General features: G+C 40.5%; 1 protein-coding gene across 8 annotated transcripts in view; it reads left to right on the plus strand.

The window, feature by feature from the left end:
• The window catches only part of ASH1L (ASH1 like histone lysine methyltransferase), a 191,092-nt gene that overhangs the window by 25,505 nt on the left and 144,171 nt on the right, over positions 1-21,416 (plus strand). For all 8 annotated transcript variants that reach the window (XM_081791976.1, XM_081791978.1, XM_081791979.1 and 5 more), the window contains exon 2: positions 4,326-4,846. In XM_081791976.1, coding sequence (XP_081648102.1) covers positions 4,427-4,846 — 420 coding nt within the window. In that variant the 5' untranslated portion in view covers positions 4,326-4,426. The remainder of the gene's footprint in view (positions 1-4,325; positions 4,847-21,416) is intronic.

Genomic DNA, 21,416 nt, shown 5'->3' on the forward strand with positions numbered 1-21,416 from the left:
CTCCCCCCCCAAAATAAATAAACATTAAAAAAATTTAAAAAGGAGAAGAAGGAAGTGGGGAAAAGAACTAGAAAAGGAACAAATTAAAGCCAATAAGATACATCCTATATAAGACATGCAATTAATTCAAATATTTATGGAACACCTCCTATATGCCAGGTACAGTTCTAGGTGTAGGACATTACATTGAACTAAACTGACAAAAATCTGTTCCCTGGTGGACTTGACATTCCCATGGGAAGATATCAACAGTAAAGAAATGCGTTGTACACCAGGCGGTGAGAAGAGTGGTGGAGAAAAAATAAAACAGGACAGAATGTCAGAAGAGGACAGTGGGTGTGTTCATAAAGGATTGTCGGGGAGCGCCTGCTCTATAGGGTGACATTTAGGCAAAGCCATGAAGCAAGGTGTGCAGTTATCGTGGGAAAGAGTGTTCTGGTCAGACAGAACGATACATGCAAGGCCCTCCCAAAGGAGTAGTTCGAGTTTGTTTTTGAGAAACAGAAGGAGGAGGCCTGTGCCCCTGACCCCCTTCTCAGAACTAGGTGGGGAGGTTGGTAAGAGGTGGAAAAGAAGCTGAGGGGGTTATCTGGCAGAGTAAATGGGGCCTTTAGACCATTGTAAGGACTCTGGTTCCACTTGGAGTGATACGGGAAGCCCTTGGGACGGGAGTGACATGATCTGATTAGAAGGATCACCCTGCTGCTGAGTTGAGAAGACTGTGGAGAGGTACAAAGGGCCGAGGAATGGAGCCAGTTAGATGACATTTGCAACAGTCCAGGTCAGGTATCACTTGGATGTGATTGGTAGCTGTCAAATTGATGAGAAATGGATTCCACGCGTATTTCGGAGGTAAAAAGACTTTGCCGACTGAATGGACATGTGGGGCATTAGCAAAAGGAAGCAAGGATCATTGGGAATTTTGAGTCCAAATATTTCCGGCTGGAGTTGTTTACTGAGATGAGGAAGAGTGGGAAGGACAGATGGAGGGGGAGTGAGGGTGAAGGTAAATTGATTTTAGACACCTGAGCTTGCAGCACCCGTTAGGCATGCAGGCAATGTGTCAGGTAGGCATTTAGATACAGGAGTCTGGAGTTTGAGGCAGTCTTCTCAGCTGGCCTCTCTCTGGAGATAGAGATTTGTGAATTGGGGCACCTGGGTGGCTCGGTTGCTTAAGTGTCCGACTCTTGATTTTGGCTCAGGTCATGATCTTAAAGTTCCCGGTTTTGAGCCTCCCCACTGTCAACGTGGAGCCTGCTTGGCTCCTCTCTCCTCTCTCTCTCTAAGAAATAAAAACTCCAAAAAAAAAAAAAGATCCATTAATCAATAGTGTTAGATATAATTTAAAACCAAAAGATTAGATTTGCTCATTTAGCAGGTGGGTGTAGATAGAGAAGGGAAGAGTATGCCCTGGGATGCTCCAGTGTTTAAGGTTCAGGGAGAAAAGAAAAAACTGACAAAGGAGACTGAGGTTGAATCCAGAGAGGGGTCCCGAAAGTCACCTTCTGTTGCTAGGTCAAGTAGAGGACTAGGGTCCTAAGTACACCCGATGGGTGTACTTAGCGTGGAGCACAGTGGTGACCCTGACCAGCGTTTTCTGTGGAGAGGTAGTGGTGAAAGTGTGATCAGCGCACTGCAGAGAAAAGTGGAGGACCTGGAGGTGGGGAGTCTGGACTGCCCTTTGAAAAAGTTGTGAGGGGGAACAGAGACATGGGAAGCTGGTAGAGGATACGGGGTCAAGAGCAGATTTCTTAGATGAGAAATACTGTAGTATGTTTTCATGCTGATGGGCATCGGCCAGAGGAGGAGTGTGAGGTGTAGATGATGCAAGGGGAAAGAGGATAGTTGCCTGAATAATGCTCTTGAGAAGGCAGCGAGAGTGGGATTTTGTGCTCAAGTGGAGGGGTTGGAAGTATATTATGATAGGAGGGAAGGCAGACTCTTTGTGGGAGCAGACACAGGAGGTGCAAAGGTATGCGGTCTGGGGGGACCTCGTAGCAGTTTTCTTCTGATTGTTTCCACTGCCATCAGCAGAGTGGAGGCACAGTCCGTGAGGGTGGAGAGGACTTGAAGACGCTGTGTAGGAGATGCTGGGTTTGGGAAGCGGGTTTGCTACACCGAGGGTCCAGTTGAGGTTGGTGCTTAGGGGTGTAAAGTGAGGTCAGTGAGCATGATTGTTTTCCTTACACCAGCTTGGACGGCACAGAGACAGAAGAGGTTAAGATGTGATTTTGAAGCTGTTGCTCATGCTGGATATTGTAGTAAGCGTATATAGAAATCCACCTCTGTGGAACGCATATAATAAGCATATAAGAACAAAGTCATATATAGGATTGTTGATACAACACAAGACGAATTCCTATAAAAAAGGGGAAGCATTTTCTACATACCAGACATTATGTTAGAAGCTATAGGGGCCTTAAAATTCATTCATCCATTCACCTATTTATTGGGTACTGAAATATGTGCTATACATTGTGCCAAGTGCTGGGGATATAGTGGGGAACAAGCCAGAAGGGGTCCCTGCCCTCATAAAGCTTACGCTGTTACTCTAGCCTGTTCGAGGGTGGAGTTGACAAATGTTCAGCAAGAAAAAAAAAAAAAAAAAAAGCCAGTTATTCAAAGTGTGATCCCATAATGATAATAGGTATTCAGGGAAGGATCAGGTCTGTGCAGGCTTAAATGTAGGTGTGAGAACATTAAGTCCACAAACCATCATCAAAAGTTTGTTTTTTGCTTTGAGTAAGATATTGTAGATTGGCTTACTTCCACTGTGATGTTTAGAGTGGTGCTCCTTAATCAGGCACATTAATACTTCCGCATTGAAATGTATGACGATTCACAAAACTTGTGGTGATTAAGGCCAAAGTGGATCCAGATCAGGTCTGATAGGTACAAAGATAGCACTTTGTACTTCTAGAGGGAAAGCAAGCACAGGGCACAGAAACAGAAATGATCATGACTTGTTAGGGACAGGAAGGAAAACTGCGTGGACTCAATCACCGGGATAAGCAAGTTTGAATAGTTAGAGCCCGATTATGAAAGGTCTCGAAGCTCTTGTGAAGTGTTCATCTTTGAGGTGGTAGACTGCAAAAATTGTCCGAGGGAGCTGATCGGAAGGTTCCCCTTGCAGCCACTTTTGTGAATGAATAGAGTGGGAACAAACTGAAGAGGTCAGTCAGTCGGCCAGTATTTGTTGAGTGCTGAAAATGTTGTGCTCCTGCTGTTACTAGTGGTAATTAATTGTTGGCACCTTCTTTTGAACCCTTGCTGTGTTCTCAGGCACTGGGCTGTGCATTTGACTTGCATTTCTGGTAGGAGTTGTCAAATTGTTCTGTGATCTTCATCCTTGAGAATCTTACAATCTTGTTGGAAAGAAAAGTCTTCAGCACCTAGTTTAAACTGTGAAATACTCTACTTTATCAATGGAATGTTCTAATGAATAGGGTGTTCTCTTTTTCAGATACTTGTTCTGGATCTTGAGTTGGCTGTGTGCTTATATATAGTCTGTCAATCCTCAAAAGTAGTGAATTGTTTTGGCTTTGTATTCATTAGCCTTCTGGTTGTATGGTAATCTGGTTCCCTGAGGCTCACTATTTCTGAGAAGGGGGTTGCCCTGGGTAGACTATTCAGATTCTCAGGTAAGGTGTACATCTGTTGTAAAATAATAATTTGGCATGCTGATTTGAACATTTTATGCATTTGGAAAAAATATTTTATGGGTTTGGGGAATTAAGGCATGCCACCTGACTGTTTGCTAATGGGAAAACTTGTAAAATTAACTATCTGGTTTTCAAAGTTTTTATAACAATTGTTATAAATCATTTGTATCATTGTTTGTTTAATGTTTGTCTTTGTCACTAGAGTATAAGGCTTGTAAATTTAGGAGCTGGATCTGTTCTCCTGAGCACTGTATTTCCAGGTTATTGCACAATGCCTGGCACATGATAGGAGCTCAGAAATATTTTGAATGAATGAATGAGTGAATGAATTCAGAGCTGAATTGTACACCAGCAGCAAAGATAATTCCAACCTAAGAGTCCTGACCCTTTGCAAAGCCTAAAACCTTACAAAAGGTTGGAGCACTCAGACCATGACGTGTAGCACAATAGCTTGTATGTGATACCTGTGGAATAATAAGCTTATTCTAAAATTTTAAATTTATAAATCAATTTACATGTATTTGGTACTGCATTTTGGTTAGTCTTAATTGTGATTTGGGCTTCTTCCTGACCTCCTCGTCCCTCCTCCCCTTTTACCCATTTTTCACGTTAGTTGATAGTTGCCTCTGTTCTGATGAATTTTTGTTGTGGTCTGTCCTGCAGAGAAAGAGATGCTGGTTGCAAGTTTTGGAGATCCCTGTTTTTTATGGAACACAGTTCTGTAAACTTTTCATAAGCTTCCTTGGCAATAACATACACTTGTGATGGACCCTAGAAATACTGCTATGTTAGGATTGGGTTCTGACTCCGAAGGATTTTCAAGGAAGAGTCCCTCTGCCGTCGGTACTGGCACAGTGGTCAGCAAGAGAGAAGGAGAGCCAGAGAACAACGCGAAAGAGGAAGAGGACCTTCGCAAGTGGAATCGGGAAAGAAACAGTGAAGCAGGGAAAGAGGATGGTTTGACTGATGCACAGCAACAGTTTTCAGTGAAAGAAACAAACTTTTCAGAGGGAAACTTGAAATTGAAAATTGGCCTTCAGGCTAAGAGAACTAAAAAACCTCCAAAGAACTTGGAGAACTATGTGTGTCGACCTGCCATAAAAACAACCATCAAGCACCCGAGGAAAGCACTTAAAAGTGGGAAGATGACTGATGAGAAGAACGAGCACTGTCCTTCAAAACGGGTGAGTACCGCTCCCAGCCATCCGTGGTCTGCGGCAAGCCCTGGATTCCTCCACCCTTCACACACGTATCCCAGGAAGTTTGATTTCCATCTCTATTGTTATTCCCAAATAGTCTGTTTTGCTTGACTAAAACAGGCTGCGAGACTTGTTGGGGATGTGAATGATAGTGTAACTGTTTGTATTCGTACGGCAAATGTTGTAAATTGGGCGCACCCACCCATACCGTTACTCCTGCAGGGCTTAGTGGAAAGTGTATTGGGCTTGCGTTTAGGAAACCTAGATTTGAATCTTGCCTTCCTGTTTTTCTAGCAGTGTGACTATAGACAGATTAACAGGGAAGGAATGGAGGTTCAGTGCTGTTAAATGATTACAATACTACCTACCTATATGCCCACGTGCATATTTAAATGTTATGCATACGTAAGTAAAACAATAGATCTAGGTAGAAAGAATCGGTTTAAGATTTTGGAATAATCCTGACTGTGTGAAATAACTTGATTTTCACTGTTAATTTCTTAACATCAAATTCACATGCTTCCTACATGTTACCAGAAGCCATAATGATTCAGGCTTTTTGTTCTTCTCCGAATTGCTATGGCATCCAGAAGTTTTTAATAGCTGCTATGTATTCTTCGAAGATCACAGACATATAAGGTAGCTTGGGATATTTTGTTGATAAAATCAACTGTGAATGAGTTAAGATTATAAGCCAGGAAAAAAATGGGTATTGTACCAATTCTTGAAAAAAAAAAAATGAACCGGATGAATCTTAGCTAAGTTGATTAACCTATCCTGAGCCTTATTTTTCTCATCTCTGAAATGAAGATATTATCTGTTCCTTTTGACCTCAAGGATTTTCATAAGGTTGATTGAAGAAGATTTTTATCTAGACCTTTTTATTTGAAACAGTGTTAGAGTTTATCTGGTGCAGCTGACTTGTAAAAGTCTCCGGGATGATTGTCTTGAGTAATCTTTCTATAGTTTGTTTTGTTTTGTTTCACAGTACATGCTAATGATGAGGTTTTGTACTGAGGTGACTTCACCCACAGTATGTGTTTACTCTCAACATACGGGTAGTTTATATCCACATATCTTATTTGTAGTAGAATATAGTCTGTGGTTTCTGAGGGAAGGTAGCAGAGCTGCTAGTGAAGGGTAGGTGTTTATTTTTCCAACAGTTACTTGAGCATAGGATGTTGAATATATTCGTAACCTCTGAATTAGTTCTTCAGAAGTAGTGGAAGGAGCATGGGTTATGAACTCAGAACCTAATTTTAATCCTGGCTTAAAAACTATACACAGGCAGTTGGCTTTCTCTTACTCAGCCTTGGTCTTCTCAATTATAATGTGGGATTATGAATGCCTAGCTTAAATGATTATATAAAGAATTGAATTTATATAAAGTATCTAGCATGTGATAGTTCTTGGGAATATTCTCTTTTCCTTTTTATAGCCTAATGTAGGAGTTCACAACCCTTGATCCCTGGGAGGGTGTGTCGGGTGTGTGTCACTGCCCTCACAACGCGACAGTCTGTGCAGAATTTTGTGTGTGTCTGGGTGCATTTTTACGTAGCTCTTGCCAGCTTCGTAGACCGTTCGTGACTCCGAAAAGATGAGGCATCCTTGGCCAAGGAGGGAATGGACTTTTATGAGATCTTTGGTAGTCTTAAGAAAGCTTGAGGGCTTTGTTTTATTTATTTTTAAAGCAAGGCTTTACCAAACACAACCAAAACATTTACCCCTTGATTCTTCAAAAGTAGTTGAGTTTTTGTCAGTGCTGCTTATAAAGCAAATATCAGGCCTTACATTTCTAGTAAAAACAAATATAGATCATGTATTTTATCTCTTAAAAGAATTTCATCAGTGTTCAGAGAGCAAAAACAAGACCCTCGGAAAAGATAAGTTACTTGCCGTCATGATTAGTCCTGAATGGTTGTTAACTGTTTATGTAATTTTGTAACTGTTCATGTCATTTTTAGAAGCAAAACCCAAGTTTGGTTCCATGAGTGAAATTTTCCCTTTTCTTGAATGTGTGACATATTGTTAAATTTCTGGTAGTTTACTCATGGACTCTGTTATTTAGAGGGATTCAAATATGTCACTTAGTTTTTAAAAATTTCAATTCCCTGTTTAGGAACTGGCACATTAATAACTGGGGTTTGAAGTTTAGTTCATTCTTTTGAGAAAATATTAGAGGATGATGCTGTAATGCCTTTTATTTAAAGTTTAGTGCAGACCGTAAGGGTCCTAATTTTGTTTTTATTTAATGTATTTTTAATGTATTTATTCAATAGTTTTTTAATTTAATACATATTTTTAAGGTATAATTGACATATCGTGCTCTGGACTTGGTTTGTTTTTAATTAATTCTGAGACTTACCTTGTGTATTCCATTTTGGCCAAACTGAGCAATTTCATTCTGCCACTGCTACTACTAATTCAGAGTTGGCAGGAATCTAGGAGAATCAAGCACTCTGGTACATGGCTGGTGGAAATTGGTACAGCACGTTTTGAATTGTGCTGCTTTTTTGTTGCTGAGTTTTCAGGGTTCTTTATACATTCTGCAATTAAGACTGGGCAATATTGACTCCCATTCTGTGGGCTGTCTTGTCACTCTCGACAGTGTCCTATGACACACGCACGTTTTCAGTTTTGATGAACTCTGGTTTGTCTGTGTTTTCTTTTATTGCCTGTGCTTTTGGTGTCCTTTCCAAGAAATTGTTGTCAAGTCCAGTGTATTGAAGATCTTCCTCTGTCTTTTTCAGGGTTTTATCATTTTAGCTTCTGTGTTTAAGTCTGAGAGATTTTCACGTATCCTCCTCACCCTGAACTTGCTCTCTGAATTCAGAAACTAATTAAGATAGCAAGGGGTATTTTGGTCATGGGAAGCTGGATAAAAAATGTCCTGTGTAAGAGTGTGGATATTGGACCAGCAAATATTATTTGATTAGGTAATAGACTGTATGATTCACAGTTTAAAAGACAAAAAAAAGGAAACAATGAAATACTGTTACCATCATTACCCCCTCTGAGTAAATCTATTTTGGAATCCCCTTCTGGGCCATCTGGTGACTCCTCCCCTCCCCACCCCCCCATACTATCTGTGATAACTGATTAAGCAGAATAACCATTTCTCAACCAAAATGAAGAAAACTGATCTATATATTGAATGTATTTTCAGGTTTACATTTACACTTGGAAAATAATACCACCATATAAGAACTAGTTGTTTTGGGGGGTGCCTGGGTGGCTCAGTGGTTAAGCATCCAACTCTTGATTTCAGCTCAGGTCATGATCTCACAGTTTGTGGGATCGAGCCCTATATCAGGATCTGCACTGACAGCACTGAGCCTACTTGGGATTCTCTCCCTCTCTCTGCCCCTCCCCCACTCACTCTCAAAATAAATAAACTTAAAAAAAAGAAATAGTTGTTTTGGTACCAAAATTGGTATAAAGAATCTTCAGGGAAATAAATCCCAACATCAGTGTCTTTGGTTTCTCCCACAAATATATTATGTGTATACAAGCAAATACATGTCTCCCCCCCCCCCCCAATAAAAAATAAATAGTGGCATACCACATACTGTTCCCTGTCATGCTTTTTTCCACTTAGTATATTCTGGAGATACGTGTGCTTAGATCTGGTCTGATTTTCCATTTTGTATCGTTGATGTTTCTGTTTATCTGCCATTGTGATAGTTTTAATTATTATGTTTGATATCTGGTAGGGCTACTCCTTCATTACTCTTGTTTTACAGTGCTCCTTGCACGCTTGCCTGTTGATTTATAAACTTAATGTGATTTTGGGAAAAGCAGATTTTTTTTCTAGAATTCATCTGGTTAATTATAAAATTTATATTTTGTTCATCTTTCTCTGTGGTTGAACTTGGAACCTAATTGGAAGATGATTTCCTTGAGAAGCTCTGAATTTGCTTTGCCAGGAATTCAGGTGTGTTCCTAATACCTTTCCTGCGGTCCCTACTTTGCCTTGAGGCCATGGCTCGGTGCATTTACCCTCTGAGCAACCATGCCTGTTATGGTCAGCCTCATTTTTTCTTCTCATTTGGTATTCTTGGAGATTTTTCTTATGTTCTATGAGGCCAACAGCGCAACAAGCATTACATTTTGTGCTGGGTTAATTTACTTTGTTGCAATGGAAGAATCTTCTGTTTAGCTTACCAAGAGGATAGAGTGGAGATCACCTGATTATTTTATAAGTATGTTTGTTATTAATTTTGTAGATTTCCCAGTCTCATTTCCTTTAGTGGAAAGAGAAATATCCTTTTCAGTCTCCTGTAAAAATTTGGGTTTTGTTGTCTTGCAGCTTCTTGTGGTGTCTGTGTCATTTCGTAAGTTGTCAGAATTCATTCTTCTGTAGCAGTGTTTAAGAAAGTGAGAAGAGAGGCAGAAGTCATAATATTTACTTAAATTTATTACACACTAACTTAAAAGGAGAAGAGGTAATGGCACAATCCTTTCTAGCATTTAAACAGAATTCCAGGGGCACCTGGGTGGCTCAGTCGGTTGAGCAACCTACTCTTGAATTCAGTTCAGGTCATGATCTCACAGTTCATGGGATCGAGCCCCATGTCTGGCTCTTTGCTGACAGTGCGGAACCTGCTTGGGAGTCTCTCTCTCCCTTTGCCCCTCTTCCCTTCTCGTGCTGTCTCTCTCTCAAAATAAATAAATAAACATTAAAAAAACGAAGTTCCAGTTTTGGAGTCGTGCAGTATAGCTACTTATGTAGGATTTTAATTCACTAGGAGACTAGGCTGAAAGAAAGTGCTTTTATGACAAATGAAAAATTACCAAAATATGTTTCCTGGAACAGGTGATTAAAACGGAGACTTGTTTGAGCTTAAAAGGATTGGGGGATATATAAAACCACTATATATTGATTACAGATTAGGTCACATAGCATTAAACTTTAGTGCTATGTTGACTGACATTTTGTCAGTGAATAGCATATTTGATGTCATTTTAGCCTAGTTGAGTGTTTGGTTTTTTTTTAATTTTTTAATGTTTATTTGGGGGGTTGGGAGGGCAGAGAGAGAGGGACACACAGAATCGGAAGCAGGCTCCAGGCTCCGAGCTGTCAGCACACAGCGTAACGCAGGGCTTGAACTCACAAACCACGAGATCATGACTTGAGCTGAAGTCGGACGTTAAACTGACTGACCACCCAGGTGCCCCCTAGTTGAGTGGGTTTAATGAGCTCAATGAATGATAAATAAAATTTACAGTGCTAATTATAATTTCCCCTCCAAAAGATAGTTTTCTGTTTAGAAAAGAAATGCCTGTGCCAACTTACTAGATTCTTTCAGAAACAGTTCATTGAAGATATAATTTTGAATTTCAGTGAAGTGATTTTTTATGAAGAGCTATTAAAACCCACATGAATCCAAGTATTCTAATTAAGTCCTTTTGGTCTGAGATTTTATTAAATTACAGACATAATAGATTAATGTTTCTTTAATAAGAACATGTACAGATAATAATAATAGTATCTCATTTCTTGCTTGGTGTAGCTAATTTGTCGAGCAGTTTTTAAATTGCTGCATACAAATCCCAAATGTTTTGAAATGGAATGTTGAGGAAAAAGGTTTGAAATTACTTAGCCTTTGGTTTTTCTTTCCTTGTCATTTCTGCTAAATAGCAGTAGTATGTTAGGCTTTCTACAGACTGTAGTTCCTTTAAATTTTGCTCTGTGTTAGATCAGCCTGGTTTTATTTATTTTGTCAAGTTTGTGTACTTATTTTGAGAGAGAGTGCATGCACAAGCAGGGGGAGGGATAGAGAGAGAATGAAGGAGAGAATCCCAAGCAGGCTCCACGATGTCAGCGCGTCAGCATGGAGCCCGATGCAGGCCTCAGTCTCACAAACCCTGAGATCATGACCTGAGCCCAAATCAAGAGTCAAACGCTTAACTGACTGAGCCACCCGGGCGCCCCTAGACCAGCCTGGTTTTAGATAAAATGTGTATATTTTTTAATTGAGATATAATTCAAATACCATGACATGCCCTCTTTTAAAATATACAGTTGAGTGGTTTGTGGTGTATTAGCCACATACAAAGATGTGCAGTCATCAACACTGTCTAATCTCAGAATATCTTCATTACCCTAAATGTGTATTTTTATTGTGTCTATTACACTTTAGATAACTGAGCAAGGGAGTAATATTTTACTTGCCTTACTTATATGTATTCTAATTATTTATATTACTAATATTTATACTTTTCAGAAAAAAGGATCAAGTTTTGTATCCTTTAATTTTGAACAGAATCTCCAATCTGGCATCAGAGTATTCTTTGATTTATTTACTTCTCCACAAATAAATTGAGTTGCCTATCCTGTGTGGTAAACAAGTTATTATGATGTCGTGTGAGAACTTCCATAATAAAAATACACACAGTATTCAATTCAGAGGATCCTTGAGACAAGGTGGGAGCAGCAGAATATGCAGGGAAGCTTTACAGAGGAGTTCATGTTCAGAAGTAGGTGTTGGCATCTTTGTTAGAATTTGCTAGAAAGAGAAGGGCTTTGAGGTCAAAGTAAATAATAAAGGGCAGAGACCTAGTTAGCATGTCTCACAGATCTTTGTTAGTTGTGATTTAGGACAAGAATTTGGCAGTCCAGTAGTATAGGTGAGTATTCAGAAAACAGTGGAGGACAAGTGGGGTACTTAGGTAGTCAGCTTTTTTGTGTCGCACTCAAAAACTTGGGGAAACTACATTTTTTGCCTACATTTAAGAAATCTCGAAGAGCATTAAGAAATCTCGAGAAGCTGGTAGCAGTCAGTTAAGCATCTGACTCTTGATTTCGGCTCAAGTTATGGTCTCATGGTTTGTGGGTTTGAGCCCTGTGTCGGGCCCTGGGGTGAGTGTGGAGCCCGCTTGGGATTCTCTCTGCCCCCTCCCCTGCTCTCTCTCTCTAAAGAATTAAAATTTAAAAAAGAAAGAAAGAAAGAAGGAAATCTTGGGTTGAAGTTTCTTCTATGTTCTGACTTACAAAGTATTTAAGTTTCGTAACCACGTACCGTTGCTTCTAATATAAAATTTTAAACCAAAAATTGCATGACCATACCCATTTGTTCTTAAGGATTTTTTCTGTTTTTAAAGTGACATTCTAACATTTTGTGGTTGTACTTTGTATTACTGTTCTTCTGGGGCGCCTGGGTGGCTCAGTTGGTTAAGCGTCCGACTTCGGCTCAGGTCATGATCTCGCGGTCTGTGAGTTCGAGCCCCATGTCCAGCTCTCTGCTGACAGCTCAGAGCCTGGAGCCTGTTTCAGATTCTGTGTCTCCCTCTCTCTCTGACCCTCCCCCATTCGTGCTCTGTCTCTCTCGGTCTCAAAAATAAATAAACGTTAAAAAAAAAATTTATATTACTGTTCTTCTTAGGAAGAGGAAATATTTTAAAGTTAAAATTGCTTTTTTGGAAAGTTTTTCTATTTGAGAAATTTGGGATTATTTGTCATTATAGTAAGTAGGATAGCTGTAACGTTATACCTTACTGAAGATATACCTGAGTTTTATTTTCCAGATCTATTAATAGTGAACTACCTTGGTCTTCATGCAGGAGTGAAAGTCCAGCAGGAATAACATTGGGGCAGATTGGTGCACCTTCATGAGCACACAGAACTGCGACAGCAGGTGGCAGTAGAGATCAGGTTTAAGCATGAGTTGCAAAGATTTAACTATCAAAGGGGGAAGGGAAGTAAGGTGTATTGGGGGTTCAGGAAACAGCTGGCTATTGGCCTGTTTAAAGATGTTTGTTTAAAACCAACTACTTCAGGGGCGCCTGGGTGGCTCAGTCGGTTAAGCGGCCGACTTTGGCTCAGGTCGTGATCTCGCAGTCTGTGAGTTCGAGCCCCGTATCGGGCTCCGTGCTGACAGCTCAGAGCCTGGAGCCTGTTTCGGATTCTGTGTCTCCCTCTCTCTGACCCTCCCCTGTTCATGCTCTGTCTCTCTCTGTCTCAAAAATAAATAAACGTTAAAAAAAAAAAAAAATTTAAAACCAACTACTTCAGGGGCACCTGGGTGGCTCAGTCGGGTAAGTGTCAGACTCTTGATTTTGGCTCAGGTCATGATCTCACAGTTCATGAGTTCAAGCCCCACATCAGGTTCGGCACTGACAGTGCAGACCCTGCTTTGGATTCTCTCTCTCTCCCTCTCTCTCTGTTCCTCCCCCACTCACGTGTGTTCTCTCTCTCAAAATAAATAAATAAATGAACTTAAAAAAAAAATTACTTCATAATAGAATTCTTCACAGAATAAGAGTTCTCTTTCCAGAAGAAAAAGAAACTTGATGTCAAATATTCCCTCCTCTCCCCTCACAACTAAAAGGTGGGAAAATATGAGGGCATTATCTGAGATCTATATAATAACTTCTGCCTTTTTGTTATAAATGAGTATCACTTTGTACCAGCAAGTACCTAATGTCAGGGGTTAAGAAAAGTGGATATGATTGGGTGAAGACTCCCAAGGAAGAGAGTGGGTGGGTGGTACTTTGTGTATTCACTGTGACTTCCTTAGATCCCCTTAATATAGATACGGGCCTTCAAGCCAGATTTGTGGTGTTCCTAAGGCTTTAGTTCATTCAAAGTCTGTTACCTAGATTGAGATTATACAGATTAGCAAAAGAAGATAATAATGTCAACAAAGATTTCAGAAATGACAATATTGGTAAAGTGAAATAGTAACCACTACTCATTTAAAACAAAATAGGTTCTGTACTATTAAATTTGGTCTTTTTCTATTCTTTTTTTTTAACAGCCAAAATATACTATGTATATTTCACCATCATTTTTGGAAAGCATCTCAAAGTCAAGTAGACAAGTTTGCAATACGGCTACCGTTTTAGGAGGTGTGCAAAGGCATTTTGATACAAATGCACAGATGGTAGTTATATACACCAGAATATTTAGCTATTTGTAGCCAAGCTCCATAGAATTAGTAGCATCTCAATATATGTGAGAGCAGAAAGATGACCCTAACAATGGCAGGATTCGGTAGTAACTTTTCACAGTAAAAGCAGTGACACAAGACAGAACCTCCTTCTGCACCCCACCTTTTTATTTTATTGGCAAAATTGCTGAGTGATTATCCTGTAGTTCCTTATCCAGTCCTTCGTTGCCTAGTAGGGTTACAGAAGACTGCTGACCCTGAAGACAGACAGAGGCTGAAAACGAGGAGCCGAAGGCAAAAGGGAGCTTGGTTAACTTTTTCTAAGCTGCTTGTTACCATGACTGCTGAGAATTGTAGACAACTGGAGACTCTCCTAAGCATACCTGGCAACATTTTTCTGCTAGTTTCAGTCTCAAGAGGTAAATTATGTAAGATAAGAATGAAAAATTAGAAAAATAAATTTGTCATCAAGTTGCTAAATAGAAAAAGAAGTTTTAGTATGCAGTAGAGAAAGGAGGGAGGATGAGGGGGTGGAAAGATCCCACTCACATGTCACCCAGTTCTATGAAACGTCCCCTGAACTCCAGCCTCTTTGCTTCCATTGCATGTGTGTGTGTGTGTGTGTGTGTGTGTGTACATATACATACATACATATATATGCATATATATGTATGTATGTATGTGCATATGTGTGTACATGTATGTATATATGTATGTATATGCACATGTATGTGTATACATATATGTATGTATGTATATGTATACATATATGTATATATGTATATGTATATATGTTTTAACATGTGTCACATTGTAGTGGAATGTTTAGTTTGTCTTTTGTTTACTAGTGAGAAAATGCTCCTTGAGTGTCACAGTGATCATTTTAGTTTTTGCATTTAATGGTCAACACAAACTGCTTTAGAAATAAATCATTCAGATTATGGACTGTGTTTTGAAATCTGTAAGCATTAAAAAACAACAACAACAGCAACAACAGCACCACCACCAAAAATACACCCCTTAAATAGTTTGGGAGTAAGAGGACTTGTTTCCCTGGCATTAAGATAGTGCTTTTGCATATATTTTCCTAGCTGAACTACTCATAGATACTTTCTCCTATCAGTTACTAAAAGCATATATTAAAACTTTAGGTCTTTTAAAAACAATCTATAGTTTGCTCTTTTTACAAAGTTAGTATTAGCCGTGGCTGTTTCATGAATTTCCTGGTAAAGCACAACTTTGGTGACTACCCTTAGAAGACCCATCCATCTATCGTAGGTCAAACAAAACCTTTATTTCAATATTGTACCACAACACAGAGTGGTAAACTAAGCTGTCTGTAATATCCCCATTCAAAAACAACCCCACATTACCTTCTGTAAGAAAACAGTTTCAGGCGTCAGACACCTTTTCCAGGCATCTTAGTGACTCACCCTCTGAAAGGCGGTGCCAGCACTGGGTGTGCCCGAGTGGCACTGTTTCATCCTTACTGCTGTCAGGTTATCCCACGGCCTTCCCCCCCCCCCCCCCGCCCCCTCCCCCGCTTTTAATCACTTTGTTTGTGTAGGTTCCGTAGCTCTGTCCAGGGAATTCGAGACTTGCTAAATAGGAGAGGGTCACCTTCTCTTCTCTTACCTGTGCTTTGAGGTAGGTGCCATCTGTGCGCGTAGTCTTTCCTATACCCCCTCGTGAAAAGGTCCAGAATGCAAGACTGCGCTACTCCGCTGCTACCTTTCCACTCCCATCCTCTTGTTGTCAGCAGTTGTTCAAGCAGGAAGACCTGATGGTATGCGGCTGTCTCCAGGTCCTGTTCTGAATGAGTCCTGTTGTCTCACCGTCCTGTCTATCCATTGTTTATCTTGGAAGCTGCTTGAGCCAGAGTTATTTTGTAGCAGAGAGGAGGACAGTTGGCCCACTGCCCAGCTTCTCGGGGCAGCAGCAGAATATGCAGATCCCCCTGGGTCTTCAACATCTCGGGGAAGCCGCCTTTTCTCAGACACAACGGCTGAGGGGGCAGCCACGTTCTGTCTGAAGCCTTGGAGACACTCAAGCTGCCACTTTCCCCCAAATACCGTCCGCTGTGGAAGCATCTGCTCCCGCAAGTGGAGAGAGAGCAGGCCCCTTCCATTGTGCTCTGCAGACGTGGCCTCATCAGGTTCATCCTCAAGTCTCTCGTTTTGCAGTAGAAGCTGCTCCAGTCGCTGCTGCGTTTGGCTGAGTGAGCAGTTCACTTTCTCTTTGCGTGGTAGATGTGAGGGGTCTCTGCTTGAGTCCGTATCGTGGTTTGTTTTAATGGCGTACAAAATGAGGGATGGCGAAAGCGAATGTTTTCGCATTTCATTGTTGATCTTGCTAATGGAAAAAGTCATTATTGGACCAAATTGGTAAAAGGCATAGGTTTCCTTAAGTCCCAGGTAATTCACACTGACTTGCTAATTCAGATGCTGCTTTTTATGGTTGCCTGTCCTTATCTTTTATTTCATTTTAGTGGCCGTAAGTCACTCACATACAGACGGCCCCGTACGTGCACGTTGCCAACTAATTTTCAGATAAAGCTGCCTAGGAGAAACAAATGACTTCTGGGGAGACATCAGAATTGAAGGCCTTATTTGATGAGGTAACAAAACATAGGGATTTTATGAAACTTCCTTAATAGGGAGAAAAGGTTGGATACGTGATGAAAGAGAAGTTGTTTCTTGTCTGACCTTACTTTGTGAGTCAAAATCCCAGGCTACCTATTTCTTAATTGTGCCTCTTTCCCAACTAGGGGTTTGAGGGGAGAAATCCCGAGAAAAAGACCATAGATGGATAAGTGCTGTGCTGCTGATTGTCACCTCAGGAATGAAATAGGCATAAAAAAGGGTCGAAAGACTCGTCCTCCTCTGCTGTTGACACCTGGGACAGATGGGCCTCTTGTGTCTGTTCCTGAAATCCTGTTAACGGGCTGGAAGAGCTCCTTGCTGGTGGAGGTCGACATCTGATAACGATTTCCATGTCATTGTTGCTATTCTTTTCTCATACTATTCTCTGAAGGAAGTCAACTTCCTCTGGTAATACAAGCGTATGAGTTGACTCTCAATTGTAACAGGAGCAGTACGGTATGCTGAGAATGAGTGTGGGTGTGTGTGCACTTCGGTCTGAAACTCAGCGTTCAAGTGTGGCACCTAATGATTTTGTAATTCAAGAAAAGCCCGTTTGAAAAAATACTTGGCAATTATCTGTTAAAACACTTGACTTAATCCTCTGTATGTTAGGGGTGCCTGGGTAGCTCAGTCAGGTAAACGTCCGACTCAGTTTTGGCTCAGGTCATGGTCTCACGGTTTGTGAGTTCGAGCCTTGAGTCAGGCTGTGCACTGACAATGCAGAGCCCGCTTGAGATCCCTCCCTCCCTGCCTCCCTCCTCTCTCTCTCTGTCTCTCTGCCCTTCCCCCACTTGTGCATGTCCTCTCTCTCAAAAATAAAAATTTTTAATATTTTTTTATTTAAAAAAATGTTTTTAATGTTTTATTTATTTTTGAGACAGAGAGAAACAGAGCACGAGCAGGGGAGGGGCAGAGAGAGAGGGAGACACAGAATCCGAAGCAGGCTCCAGGCTCTGAGCTGCCAGCACAGAGCCCGACGTGGGGCTCAAACTCACGAACTGTGAGATCATGACCTGAGCCGAGGTTGGATGCTTAACCGACTGAGCCACCCAGGCGCCCCTAAATAAACATTTTTTTAAAATCAGAATACCTCTAGATCCATTAAAGAGACCTGGTTAAAAAAAAAATAATCTATTTGTTAAATTTTCTTTAATAAGTTTGGTTGAGCATCCAACTTTGGTTCAGGTCATGATCTCATCATTTGTGGGTTCAAGCCCTTGCGTCGGATTCTGTGGTGACAGCTTGGAGCGTGAAACCTGTGTCCCTTCAGGGGCTTCAGATTCTGTGTCCCTTCCCTGGTGAGACACACACATTCTCTCTCAAAAATAAATGAAGAAACATTAATTTTTTTTTTTTTAAAACAATGTTTGGTTAGGGGATTCCCCCCCTCCTTTTCTCAGATGTTTTGGTTCTCTTTTGATGATATGCTACACACCGAAGTTTGTGCATTTCTTTAAGGTATTTTCTGAGTATTTTCAGGAGCCAACTTAAGATGATTGCTTACTCATATTTCTAATTTCTAACATAGTTTTACAAGTAACTTACGCTACTTACAATCATTGGGGGGAATTTTGTCCGGAAACCTTTTATTTACATTTTTTAGTGGTTGTCCTAGAGTTTGCACCACAGAGTTACAACTCATCCAGGACCGCTTCCCGATAACACTCTCACCTCACGGGCACCTCATAATAACAAAGTAATTAGATTCCTCCCTCTCCTCCCTTGTGCATAGCATGACTATCATTAATTTTACTTCTGTATAAAATCATACCTTGTCAAATACATTGCTGCTGTTATCTTAAACAAACTTACCTGTTAGATCAATTAAGAACAAGAAAAATCAAAGTTTATGTTTTAGCTTTGTTGTTTCCTTCTTCAGTGGTCTTCCTTTTACAATGTAGATCTGAGTTTTTGACCTATCATTTTCCTTCTATGTAAAGAACTTTTAGGGGCGCCTGGGTGGCTCAGTCGGTTGAGTGTCCTACTTCAGCTCAGGTCATGATCTCACGGTTCGTGAGTTCGAGCCCTGCATCTGGCTCTGTGCTGACAGCTCAGAGCCTGGAACCTGCTTCGGATTCTGTGTCTTGCTCTCTCTCTCTGCCCCTCCCCCACTCATGTTTTTTTTCTCTCTCTGTCTCTCTCTGTCTCTCTCTATCTGTCTCTCTGTCTCTCTCTCTCAAAAATGTTTAACATCTTACAAGCCTGGTCTGTCTGCTGGATACAAATTTCCTCAATTTTTGTCAAACTACGTTTTTATTCTCCTTCACTTTTATAGGATAATTTCACAGGGTACTGAATTCTAGGTTGGTGGGTTTCTTTTTTCTAACACCTTAATTTCAGTCCAGTGTTCTTGCTTGCATGGTTCTGAGATGAAATTGGATATAATTCTTACTCTGCTCTTCAGTAGAAAAGGTGTTTTTTTTCCCCCTCTGGCTTCTTTCAGGATTTTTTTTTTTATCTTTGATTTTCCATAGTTTGAAAAATCTGTCTACATGTATTGGTTTTTGTTTTGTTTTGTTTTGTTTTGTTTGCATTTATCCTGCTTAGTATTCTCTGAGCTTTCTGGACTTGTGGGTTCAGTGGCTGGCATGAAATTTGGAGAAACTATCGGTCATTGTTTCAAATATTTTTCCTATTCCTTTCTTTCTTTGTTTTCCTTCTGTTATTCCCATTATGCAGATGTTACAGTGTTTGTTGTCCCACAGTTCTTGGATCTTCTGTCCTGGTTTGTTTGGGTTTTTTTTTTAGTCTTTTTGTGATTAGCTTTTTAGTTTTGGGGGTTTCTGTTGAGATATCCTCAGACCTGGAGACTCTGTCCTCAGCCATGTTTAGTCTGCTAATGAGCTCATCAGAGCCATTCTTCATTTGTTAGTGTTTTTGTTCTCTAGCATTTGTTTTGGTTCTTAGAATTTCCACCTCTCTGCTTCCATTGCCCCTCTGTTCTTGCATGTGGGCCACTTTATCTACCAGCATATTAATCACAGTTATTTTAAATTTCCAGTCTGGTACTTCTAACACCCCTACCATATCGAAGTCTGATTTTAATGCTTCCTCTGTCTTCAGGCTGTGTTTTTTGTCTTTTAGTATGTCTTGTAATTTTTTCTTAATAGGTGGGCATAATATACTGGGTAAAAGGAATTGCTGTGAATAGACTTTTAGTGATGTGGTGCGAAAGTATGAGGGGAGAGGAAGTGTTCCTTAGTCCTGTGATTAGATCTCAGTCTTTTAGGGAGCCTGGACCTCTAGACTGTGAACTTCACAAATGCTTTTCAGTTTCCTCTTCTCTCTCGAGGTGGGACAGGATGGCTAGAGTAGGGTAGAGTTGGATGTTTCTCTCCCCCCAGAAGTTTTAGCAGGAGCTAAAACTAACAAGAGTGTGGGAGATCCCAGTGGCTGAATCTGCTGGAGTTTTCTGCTTTCAGACACGTGTGCACTGAGGCTCTCCCAGTTTGCCAGTTACGGTTCAGGGCTCCCTACCCCGGCAGTGCTTCCCACCAAGCTTTCAGCTCCTGGTTTTCTGCTCTGGTAAATTAGGACTCTCTGTCGGTCACTTCCATCTGGGGGGGCAATAGTAGTTTGCCCTGTGACCTCACTTCTAATACAGATCTAAGAAGAGTTGACTTCTCAGTTTGTTTAGCTTTTTACTTTTTGTTAGGATGGAATGGCAGCTTCCTAGCTTCTCCATAAACTTTTTATCTAGAAATGTTGCAGTGCAGCTGTGTGTAATTGGGTTATAAGATGATAAAATTGTCTGAATTTCCATCTACCTCTCAGCTTTCATCGTGTGGACACTAGTTTCAAAATCTGCCACGTAATAGAACAGTGGGTAGGAGGAACTTTCCAGGAAGTAGCCTGTATAGAATACACACACACACACACACACACTCCCCATCCCCACCAGGTGCAAAACACTGTTTCAGTGGGTTCCAATAAAGAAACTACATTGAATAAGTTTTCCTATACTGATGCTGTTATTGGTAGAGTAATATTAGAGCTTTCCATATCTCAAGACCTCTTCTTTACCACCATAAGGCTAGCCCTTCCCTGTTTCAAAATCTCTAGTGTAATAAGAACGATCAAGAATGTAGAATGGAGCTTCCGGTATTTCTGATTACAGACAGTAAGTCCATGCCATAATTCTAAGCATCCAACTTGAGGAATGGGAACAAAACATTGTATTCTTAGGATTCCCAACCACTCATAACTTCACTGTTCTGTTGCCAACATTAATTAAGTGATAATTAAACTTATTTTTCCTTCCTTTACTGATTTTCCTTTCTGTACAATTTAAGTGGGATTCATTCTGTGGTTAGCAGTGCGAGATGTAGCTGTCTTTTAGCAACAACCGAAGTAGGAGTTTAGTCCTCAGCTCGTGTTGTCAAGCATTCGTGTTTTTATGTACCTAAATGTTTGATGTGCAAGGAACAGAAGTAGTATATTTAATCATATTATTCGTGTTTTGTTTACAGTAGAATGAGATTTAGGAACAAGTTTTTCAGTAGAATATTTTCTGGAAGGAACTTTGTGAGCAGATCTCAAAAACTTTTTTATCAAGTACTGAAAATGATTGTCAACCTGTAGCAACACTTCAGAAAGCCTAATTGAGGTTTAGGCTTCCTGACTCATATTCATAAAGACATCTTAAAGCATTTAATATTTTTAATGGACTTAGAACAACCCTGGTAGATGTTTTGTTTTCCTCTGACATTTTCTTCTGTTTTTAATATTGTTCTTTATTACGTCCGGATCAAAGGTTATTATGCATGAAGTGGATTTATTTTGGAGTTTCTCTCCTGAAATTTTGAGCTAAGTTGACATGTTTTTTTTTTCTCTGTTTTTTGTTTGTATGTTTGTTTTTTGGTTTGAGACAGAGAGAGTGTGAGCAGGGAGGGGCAGAGAGGGAAGGACACACAGAATCGGAAGCAGGCTCCAGGCTCCCAGCTGTCAGTGCAGAGCCCGATGCGGGGCTCGAACTCACAAACCATGAGATCATGACCTGAGCTGAAGTCAGACACTTCAACC

The sequence above is a fragment of the Panthera onca genome, chromosome F1 (assembly GCF_046562875.1).
Source record: "Panthera onca isolate mPanOnc1 chromosome F1, mPanOnc1 haplotype 2, whole genome shotgun sequence".
Classification (NCBI taxonomy): domain Eukaryota; kingdom Metazoa; phylum Chordata; class Mammalia; order Carnivora; family Felidae; genus Panthera; species Panthera onca.